Here is an 11,660-nt window from a genome sequence, read left to right on the forward strand (position 1 = left end):
TTTTCCTACCCGGAACAAAAGCAGACTGATTGATACTCACAACTTGATGAAGTACATCCTTTATTCTGTCCACAATAATTTTACTGACACACTTGAACAAGACATTACAACAAGCTATAGGCCGATAATCTGTAACTGCTTGCGGAGAGAGCTTCTTCGGAACAAGAGCAATAAGTGTGTGATTAAGTTGGCCAAGTAATTTACCTGTGTTGAAGAAATCAACAACTGCTAGCGAAACATCATTCCCTACAATCGGCCATGCAACTTTAAAAAACGCAGCCGTAAAGCCATCCGGGCCTGGGGCCTTGTCATTACCAATAGAGAACATAGCTTTTTTCACCTCGTCTATACTAACCGGCCGGATCATGTGTTCAACATCAGCGGGGTTTACACACTTAGTGAATAAATCAGGAGTAGGGTTCATAGTAAGCTCGTCTTGGCTCCCCAAAAAAACTTCATAATGTTTCACAAAAGCAAGCTGAACCGAATCACCTTCATACACCTCGCCATTCACATTCGTAACCATTTGAATTCTGCTTCGATGGTTCCTACTTTTCACAGCAGCATGAAAAAAAGCAGTGTTTGAGTCACCCGCTTTCAGCCACTCCATCTTAGACTTTGTTTCAAGAATCTTTCCTCATCAAGAGAAGCAACCTGTAACTCAGCATTTAATTTTGTCTCGATGGTGCGCAAATCAGCATTCATTGGATCCTTATCAATCTTAGTCTGAATATCATCAAGATTATCCCTTAAGTCAGCCACCTTTTTATGAAGATTACCCTGATTAAATAATAAAGCACGCAACGGACTCTTTAGGCATTTCAGCTTTTTCACAACTCGGAACTGGTGAACCCCATTAACATTCATCTCCCAACCATTCTTTACAATGTTAAGAAATTTAGGTTTGTGAACCAAAAAGTTCGCGAATTTAAAAGGCTGGCGTTTAGTGGCAGCAGCTTTTTTAATCGTGAGGACACAAGGCGAATGATCCGACAACCTGTACGGGTAAAACACAGCCATAGCATTAGGGAACTCAGTAATAAACGGCATATTACCCATCACACGATCCAGTTTCTTGAGAAGACCTACACCCCTCTTCAGCTTTTGATTCCATGTGTAATGAAAGCCTGACTGATTAATATCCATGACTTCAATTTCTGAAACACACGCTTGGAAATCTCTCATACCCGTTGATATGGAAGACGCACCCAAAGATTTGTCATCTAAATGCAAGGCCGAGTTGAAATCACCCATAATGATCCAAGCTTTATCACCAACCATCTGTTTATGCATAGACAACTGGGACCATAAGACACGCCGGTTTATGTAATAGTTAGCTGCATACACTACCGAGCAAAAAAACCACTTTTTATCCTCTTTCAGAAACAATTGGAGATGCATCACTTGAGGGGTTTGAGCCAAAACCATAAGATCAAAAACATCCGGGTTCCACCCTATGATAATACGCGTTCCCTTATCACAAATACCTCCATTCGATGTCCATTCCCAACGACAGAAAACTGAATTACACACCTTCCTAAGGTTATTCACATCCACATGCGACTCCAGAACTGCACACAAGCTAAGGTTACGTTCTTTAAGAATCTTCCGAACCTCTTTCTGTTTAAGAGGGCGGTTCAACCCCCTAACATTCCAAAAAGCTAAACTAACCATTGGAAACCCCTTGAGAAGGAGTGCTTGCCCCTTGTTTTTTTTGCGGATTAGTAGTACCTTCCATGATAAACTCATCTGTTTCATTATAAACTTCAATAACTTCTTCATCATCCGACAATTGGTTTTCACCACCTCCATCTTTACTAGATTCCCCAACTTGGAAATCATCAACACTATTTAGCACAGAAAACGGGTTGTGAGAAAATACTGAGTTAGTCGACTCCGGTTTATTGCTAGCTGCCTTTGGTTTTGGACCCACCGGTCTATATTCAAATTTCGGTTTTGGCTTGTTGATTGGAAACCCCGCCTTCCGAGCCACTTTCTTCGGCTGAACACCCGTATATCCTTCCTCATCAACAACCGGGCGTTTGTCATAACGTTTACCAGCATCAAACGGCTTATTTTGCTTATCCCCATTGTTTTGTTTAACCATCTTTTTAGGTTGCCTGGGGCAATGATCATCTGCATGGCCAAACACACAACATAGAGAACACCTATGAGGGTTCCATTCATATTCCACGTACATACTCTCCTTAACATACCCTTCCCCTTGAAGATCCGGTATAGCCATTGTGATTTCCTCTTTGAGATCTTTATCAGCCGACACTTCAATCAAAGCCCTAGCATAACTGCTTCGACCCCAAGAATCTAAACACATCGAAGTAGTATATGAGTCAAGCAACTTTGGTTCACCAATTGCTGTGGCAATCAAGCTAAGGCCATCCTCCGTGTAAGCAGCTAACGGAACATCATGAATTTTAACCCATAATTGGACTTTTTTCACCTCCGACTTAACCAGCTTAGAGCTTGGATTCCATTCACATAAAAACATCGGTTGGGATCTAATAATCCATGGACCCTCCTCAAGAACAGACATCATACCTGACCGATCAGCAAACTTAAAAAAGAAAAACCCGTTAGCGTTCATCATTGATTTTTGCAGCCCATATTTTTTCCAGTTATTCTTCACGAAATAGTCAACCACCGGATAAGCAATCCGATCTCCCAGGAAATACCCATATAACGTATTAGCAAGTTTGTCCGTGACAACCCGAACGGAGTCTTTCGGTAGAACTACATCACAATCATCACGTCGATCAGAACTAGCAAGTGATCTAAAGTTTATCTTCCGATTATTAGCATTGATCAGCGATTCAGCATATGACACAGGTTTAGTCACATCATCGACCTTGTTTAAATTCGGAACATCATCAGAGTTATGCTCACGATTAGCACTTCCCTCAGTAACTGGAACAGTAATTTTAGTCAATTCATCTATCACATTAAACTTACCCTGCTCGTTATTAGTAGCCGGAAAGAACCCCCGCCGCGGCACTAGGGTTTTGCCATCAATATCAACAACTCTTGACGCTAAACCCTGGAATGAAGCAGATGAGAATGGCGGCTTGTAACGACCAGCATGCACATCCCCCTCCGATTTCTTACGTTCATCCATGCTAATAAACACGATGGCTTCTCTCTGGTCTCCTTGGCGATTTTGGCGACTTCACTAAAACCCTAGCTTGTTCTTGATTTCTTCCTTAATATCAATCGATTTGGGTTAGGTATTGGGGTGTTGTCGTTCCTTCTGAGTAGGGTTCTAGACTTCAATCCTGGTTTCTAATCTTTTGAAGTTGTTATTAGGGTTTTTCGTTTCTTTTCTACTAGGGTTTCACGTCGTTCGTTATTGCCGTCGGATTTTTTTCTTGTGTGTTATTCGTGTTGCATGTTATTTCTTCTGGTTACTGTTTTCAATCGTTTGCATGGAGAATAGTCGCGATAAGAGTTTGGAGGAATTAGGGTTTCGGTCTTTTTCGGAAAGAATGCATGAGGATGTGTTTATTACGTCAAAAGGTTCGATGAACGTCCAGGATATGTTTAACAAGCCGGTGCGGATTGATGGGAATCCATTGATACCGCGTAGAGGTGTTGTGCCGAAAGATCCTAGGGTTATCAATGTGATTGATGAGTTGCAGAAAATCACGGTCCCAGTGCAGCCGGTGATGACCGGTTCTAATAGTCAGGACAATCAACATGGGAAGTCGTCCGATCCGGGTTCATCTGCTGGTACGGTAGAGAATATATTTGCGGATAAACATAAGGAGGAGCAGGTTTCTTATGCGCAAAAGGTAAAAACGAATGCTAAACCTGTGCGTGAAGTGAATTTCCGGAAAATGCATACGATGGAGTCTCATCAAGAAGCTGATATCGTGATTCCGAGGGAAGTGGTTAAAACGGTTCGGGACAGGTTTGATAATGTTTTATTTGGCTATTTTCTGGGCAATAGATTGCCATTCCCGGTTGTTGAATATTATGTCAAGAATGTATGGTCGAAATTTGGGTTTACTAAAATCATGATGAATGCGGAAGGTTTTTTCTTTTTCAAGTTTGATTCTAAGGAAGGAATGCATAAAGTTCTGGAGGGTGGGCCGTGGATAATACGAAAGGTTCCTTTGTTTCTTAACATCTGGTCTCCTTCGGTAAGCTTGAAAAAGGAGGGAATAAAATCGGTGCCTATTTGGGTTAAATTTCACAATGTTCCCATATCCATTTACACAGACGATGGGTTGAGTTTATTGGCTTCAAAGATTGGGAGTCCAAAGAGATTGGATAGCTATACCGCAGATATGTGTGTGGAAAGCTGGGGTAGAAGCAGTTTTGCTAGAGCCTTGATTGAAGTTAGTGCGGATGAAGTTCTTCGGGATCATATTGTGGTGGCTATTCCGAATCTTGATGATGATGGTTTTATCATGGAGAAGGTAACAGTGGAGTATGAATGGAAGCCGCATCGTTGTGCTACATGCTGTATTTTTGGCCATAATGACCAAAATTGTCCCAAAAAGGTTAATGTTACTCCGAAACACGTTGTTGTGGATGAGGAGGGGTTTATTTCGGACAAGAGGAAGGTGGCTAAGTTTGGAGTGGGAAATAAGAAACAGAAGCAGAAATTTATTTACAGGACAAAGATTACTAAGTCGGGTGCAAGCACGTCGGGAACAAAGAAGGATAACAATTCGGGTTCCAACCCTATTAAAACAACCAATGCTTTTGATGCTTTAGCAGATGAGGATAACAAAGAGGAAGAACGCGTAAGTGAGAACAAGGATGAGCCGTATGATAAGTCTAAGCGGATTTCAAAAGGAGATAGTGAGATGCTGGAGGTTACACCAACGGAAATGGCTGATTTCATGGCAAATGAGACGCACCAAAACAGTTCTGAGGGGGCAAGCATTCCCGGTATGCATGGTTTAAATGGGTAGTTTCATGTCTTGGAATATAAGGGGGTTGAACCGTCCCCTGAAACAAAGTGAGGTTCGTGAGATTGTGGCTGAAAATAAGTTAGATTTGTGTGCTATTCTTGAATCGCATGTGGAGGTTAGCAAGTTGGCTAAAGTATGTAAGTTTGTTTTTCGGAATTGGAATTGGACTTCAAACGATAGTGCTTGTAGTCGTGGTACGAGGATTATTTTGGGTTGGAACGCTGATAATATAGATGTTATGGTTATTGCCCAAACCGATCAGATTATGCACACTCAGGTGATGTTTAAAGCGACCAAAAAAGTTGTGTTTTGTTCACTTGTTTATGCTGAAAATAAATACCAAGATCGTAGAGTACTGTGGGAGGATATCTGTAAACATAAGGCGTTGTGTCATGACAAGCCGTGGGTAGTCATGGGGGATTTCAACTCGGTGCTGAATTTTGATGATGCGCTATATGGTACATCGAAACAAACTATTGGAATGCGGGAGTTCAATGATTGCGTTCAACAGGCTGAATTGATGGACATTAATGCTCATGGTTTGCAGTATACGTGGAACCAAAAACCAAAGAGTGGAGTGGGTCTTTTGAAGAAGATAGATCGTATAATGGGTAACGTAAATTTCTTGGATCAGTTTCCGTCTGCATACGCGATGTTCCACCCTTTTAGAGTCTTGGATCACACGCCTTGTATTCTAAAAGGGCTGGGTTCCAATGTGCATCGGCCAAGACCATTCAAATTCCCGAATTTTATTGCGTCAAAACCGGAATTTAAGGAAGCTGTTCAGATGGAATGGATGAATAGAATTGACGGGATCACTATGCTCTCGGTTGTCAAGAAGCTGAGAAATTTAAAGCCAAAGCTGAGAAAAATCTTATTTAACCAAGGTAACCTGCATGATAAGGTTAACGAATTGCGTAAAAAATTAGATGATTTGCAGATCCAGATGGACCGTGATCCACTGGATGGTCAGCTGCGCCAAGTGGAAGCCCAATGTTTGAAAGATTTCCAACAAGCTGCATACGACGAAGAATGCTTTCTTAAGCAGAAGTCTAAGGTAGATTGGTTGTGTGCTGGGGATTCTAATACAAAATTCTTTCATAACATCGTGAAGTCCAAAAATGCTAGAGTGAAAATTCATAGCGTAGTGGATTCTATGGGGACGAGGCACGAAGGTGATGGTGTAGCCGAGGCTATGGTGTTACACTACGCAAATTTTTTAGGGGTGAAAGCTCATGTGGGTACGGGGTATATGGATAATCTGTTCTCTAATGTTTTGAGTAATGAGGCTGCCGAGTACATGGTTCGTCCGGTCACTCGTGAGGAGGTTAAGAGCGCCATGTTTAGTATTGGAGGGGATAAAGCGCCAGGGCCTGATGGGTATACTTTGGTCTTCTTTAAGCAAGCTTGGGAGATAGTGGGAAATGAAGTAACTGATGCGGTGCTTCAATTTTTTGAAAATGGTAAACTTTTGAAACAAATTAATCACACTATTCTAGCTTTACTCCCGAAAAAAGACGTTCCGGATTCGGTTTTGGACTATCAGCCGATTTCTTATTGCAACGTTCTATATAAATGCATCAGCAAGGTTATCACCAACCGGTTGAAAGGAAGCTTGGAAAATCTAGTCAGCATAAATCAATCAGCGTTTGTGCCGGGCCGGAAAATCTCGGATAATATTCTCCTTACTCAGGAACTGATGCACAATTATCACCTTAACAGGGGCCCGGCTAGGTGTGCTTTCAAAATAGATATTCAGAAAGCGTATGACACAGTCAGTTGGGAATTTTTGGAGGATATTCTGGTTCGGTTTGGGTTTCATAGTCGAATGGTGAAATGGATTATGACTTGTGTGTCCACTGTTTCTTATTCGCTGTGTATTAATGGTGAGTTACATGGTTATTTCAGAGGCCAACGGGGGTTAAGACAAGGGGATCCAATGTCCCCTTATTTATTCACTTTGGTAATGGAGATTTTATCGTTACTACTTCGACGAGCAGCCACCATGTCCTTTTATTATCATGCTCATTGCGTTAAGGAGAAGATAATTAACGTTTCTTTTGCGGATGATCTCTTCATATTTGTTCATGGGGATGTGGGTTCGGTCAAAAAGATAAAGGAGGCATTGGAGATGTTTACTAACATTTCTGGCCTAGTTCCAAGTCCAGCGAAAAGCACGGTGTTTTTCTGCAATGTTCCTCAGGAGATCAAGCAGGAGATTCTCAACATTATGCCTTTTCAAGAGGGTGTTCTTCCGGTACGGTATCTGGGGGTTCCTCTTATATCATCGAGACTTCTTTATAAAGATTGCAGAATTCTGGTTGATCGTATGGAGAAAAAGATTGTTAATTGGGCTACTAGATCTTTGTCGTTTGCGGGCCGATTACAACTTATTAATTCAGTGCTGTCTTCTATGCATATCTATTGGGCGTCGGTTTTCATTATTTCGGCTCGTGTTATTAGCGAGTTAGAAAAAAGGATTCAGAGGTTCTTATGGAATGCAGGATCAGAAGGTAGGATTCGTGCTAAAGTTGCGTGGAAGTATGTTTGCTTGCCGAAAAAGGAAGGGGGTTTGGGTATTCGAAGCATTTCTGATGTAAACAAATCGCTTATGGCAAACCACATTTGGAGCATTATTACCAAACGGGATTCTATTTGGGTGCGATGGATACATGATTACAAGCTTAAAGGTCGGAGTTTCTGGGAAGTTCCATGCAGAGGGAGTATGATTTGGGGGTGGCGAAAGATTTTGTCCATCCGTCACATCATTCGGCCTCATGTTTGGTCTTCTATTCGGAGTGGGGCTCAAACTAATATATGGAGTGACATGTGGTGTTCGCAAAGTCCATTGAGCTCGCTGATCACGCCAAGGGCAATCGCTAATGCGGGCTTTTCGTTAGGGTCTACGGTTGCGGATATGGTTGATCACAATGGTAACTGGAGATGGCCTCAGGCTTGGCTAGATCTTTTTCCGGTGTTAATTACAATTTCGGCTCCTTTGCTGGTGCCTAATACTATGGATAGATTGGTTTGGAAAAGTTTGGAGGGAAAGCCGTGTGATTTTCACTCGTCAGTGGTTTGGGATACAATTCGGAACCGTGAGAATCAGGTGGTATGGGCTGATATGGTTTGGTACTCTCAATGCATTCCGCGACATTCATTTCACTTATGGTTGGCATTTAGAAACAAACTAAAAACGCAGGATAGGTTGGCAGTGTGGGAAGCGGGTAGTCACACCAACTGGAACCTGATGTGTTGTCCGTTGTGCTACTTTGATCGTGATAGTCGGGACCATTTATTTTTCAGGTGTGCTTTTGCGGCCCAAGTCTGGAACGAGGTGAAAAAGTTGGTTAGTTTGGGCAATGTTGATGATTCGTGGTCCTCGGTTGTATCTTGGGTGGAACAACATGCTAAATCCAAGAATGTGGACCACATTGTGTGCAAGTTATTGATAGCGGCTTCTTCATATTATATATGGCAAGAGAGAAACAACAGGCTTTTTGTGACAACTCGAATTTCCAAGATTCTATTTCGTATTTATTGCATGTTCATGTATTGATTAGTCGTGTATTTGCACAATTGATTTCCATGGGATTATATATGTTTTGATTATTGGATTGTGCATAGTTGTTTGTTATTTGTGAAATTGGTAAATATATGAACTTGGTGGTAAAATTAGGAAATGGTTATGAGATGGTGTGCATGTGAAAAATATAATACTTAGGGATGTAAATGGTAATTAGTGAAATCCTAAATACTTAACCCTAATCTCAACTTCACTAATCACTTTTCACAAAAAAAACCAAAGCACGTACACTCATTTCTCTAGCAATCATCATCACCATCATCATTGGCAAGATAATCATCACTTTCGATTTCTCTATTTCTCTAGAATCATCCAAGGTAATTGTGTTATCATTTGTTATTAATCGTTTGATTGTTAGCAATGCTTAATTCTTGTAATGCGTACAAACCCTAGTCTTCACATGATGCTTCTGTGTTTTTGATGGATGTTGATTGTTGTGTTATGAAGATGATTAGTCAGATAATCAATTGCTTGATGATTGTGACGCGTAAGATGTAGACATGGTGGTCATTGCTTTGATCAGTGTATTGCAGACGTATGAATTTAGGGTTTCCTGTTCAAATGATAGCAAAACGTAACTGTTATGATCCCAATGACCGTAGGAGAAATTGTTTATCTGAGTTTATTCATGATTTGATAGTCTGAGTTTAATGGTTTTTTTATATGCCCGAGTTTGTATGATAATTCGTGAATGTCCGAGGTACCTTATGACCGAGTTTAATGGATATCCTTTGGACCGAGTTTAATGTGATTGTGTGGTCCGAGTTTAATGTTGATTGTTTGGACCGGGTTTAATGGGTTGCCTTTGGACCGAGTTTAATGGATCACATATGGTCCGAGTTTAATGGATCACATATGGTCCGAGTTTAATGGATTACATATGGTCCGAATATAATGTTTACATATGGTCCGAGTATAATGTTTACATATGGTCCGAGTTTAATGGATTAATAATGGTCCGAGTTTAATGATGTAAATGGACCGAGTTTTGTTGAATGGGTAATGGTCCGAATTTAATAATGTTAAATGGACCGAGTTTGTTTAATGGTTAATGGTCCGAGTTTGTTGATTGGTTAAATGGACCGAGTTTGTTTAATGGTTAATGGCCCGAGGTTATTGAATGGGTATGTAGTCCGACTTTCTTTGTTGAACCTTGCCTGAATGTGTTAACATTTGAGTTTTACCATCTTTGTACTGTGTGATACAATAACAGCATGTACTATGTTCTGTTCTGCATGATATGATGCCTATGTTGCTGTAATTGTGGTATATTACTGTGTTTATGTGCAATCCATGTTAGATGAGTATGTAATCGATTATCACACACAGTTGATTGAACGCCAAGATTTGTAAACCCTAATTGATAATTGATTTCAGACACTTACATCGAATCATGTGCAATATATCCTAGGTCGTGTGTAACGGACTTAGAGATTCATAAACCCTAGAAGCAATAACATACCGAGCAAACCAAGGTGAGTTCACACTCTTACCAAGGCATGGGATTCCCGGGGTGTTGGGAATGGGATTGAAAGGATAAGGTTGAATAGATACACTACTGATACTATGACTAGACTACCATATTACTATCCTCGGTTGTGAAGGATACTTATACTGATCACTATCCTCGGATGTGAAGGATACTTATACTGATCACTATCCTCGGTTGTGAAGGATACTTATACTGATCACTATCCTCGGATGTGAAGGATACTTATACCGATCACTATCCTCGGATGTGCAGGATACTTATACTGATCACTATCCTCGGATGTGAAGGATACTTATACCGATCACTATCCTCGGATGTGCAGGATACTTATACTGATCACTATCCTCGGTTGTGAAGGATACTTATACTGATCACTATCCTCGGATGTGCAGGATACTTATACTGATCACCATCCTCGGTTGTGAAGGATACTTATAGTTACGAATAGTCTAGTGGTTATACAACATGGGAAGCCCCCACCAATAGAACGTACTAACGGCCCAGTAGAGCCACCTGATACAAACGAACTTACTATTACGCATTTACTTTCTGTGAACTCGCTCAACTAGTTGTTGATCCTCTGTTACATGCCTTGCAGGTCGTTAGGTATACGGAGCTTGCACAGGGAGGAGCAGGTCGTTGTGGGCTTGGATCGTGATTATCTTATTAAACACTTATGACGTTTTGTACTTAATTATGTTGGGTTTGATTATACGCTTCCGCTAAACAATGATAACTTTCTTACGGTTTGGGACACCTTTCATATAGAATTGGTTTGGTTTAAATGACAATTACTTTTATTATATGTATTGTTCTGTATGATTGGTGGCTTGATCCTGGTCAGTCACGCTCCCAAGCGGTGGTACTCCGCGTGTGGATTTCGGGGGTGTGACACTTTTCAAGAGTATCAAGAGGACGGTAAATCAAGTGGCCGAGGTGATTAAGAATACGGTTCGGTTGCGGCTCATGGGCTTCAGATTCCGGACGCCGTCTACGAAGGAGAGAATTCGTAGAACATGGAAGATCGAAGATACAGATATGGATCCGGGCTAGAGCCTTAATTTGATGTTTTTTTGTTTCTTAGTTGGTTGTTTTCTGGTCGAGTTTTTTTGTGCTTGGTTGTTATTTAGTTGGCTGTAAACGTTGTTTGTCCTAGGCTTGGGTTGTCAAGTCTAGTAGGTGTGTTGCTTTGACACACCCTTGTTCAGCTTTGATTATTAATAAAATTCATCGGGGTAACCCTTTACCCAAAAAAAAATAAAAAAAAATAAACACACCTCTCTCAAGAAAACAAGTCAGAAAGCAACCATGCACGAAACCTTAGAAGAAACCAGACGGCAAACAACCAGAAGACGAAACCCTAATTCCTATAAACCCTAGAAAGAAACCTGAATCCTTAACCGATTAAACCTGAGCACCAATCTAGCTAAGTTAATCTCAGTTAACCGCAATCAGTGACTACCAGTTTAATAAATCAGGGTTCTTGAATCAAACTAGAGCAGCGATTTCAAGAAGAAACGAAAAAAAACCCTAGTTCTAAAACGATTCCTCGTGCTAACGAGTTCGTTATAGAGTATTGAAAGATCAATCCTCTAATCACAGACTGTTATACACAAGATCACGAAGAAAAACTTAGGATTCATGTAGA

General features: G+C 40.9%; 1 protein-coding gene across 1 annotated transcript; it reads right to left on the reverse strand.

The window, feature by feature from the left end:
- Positions 1 to 597: 597 nt before the first annotated feature.
- On the reverse strand, positions 598 to 3,130 carry LOC110943156. Its single transcript, XM_022184912.1, has 2 exons — positions 1,672 to 3,130; positions 598 to 1,571 (listed from the first exon to the last, which is right to left on the reverse strand). Exons 1-2 carry the CDS (start codon positions 3,128 to 3,130, stop codon positions 598 to 600), a joined length of 2,433 nt encoding a protein of 810 aa, XP_022040604.1.
- Positions 3,131 to 11,660: the final 8,530 nt, after the last annotated feature.

The sequence above is a fragment of the Helianthus annuus genome, chromosome 5, assembly GCF_002127325.2.
Source record: "Helianthus annuus cultivar XRQ/B chromosome 5, HanXRQr2.0-SUNRISE, whole genome shotgun sequence".
Lineage (NCBI taxonomy): Eukaryota > Viridiplantae > Streptophyta > Magnoliopsida > Asterales > Asteraceae > Helianthus > Helianthus annuus.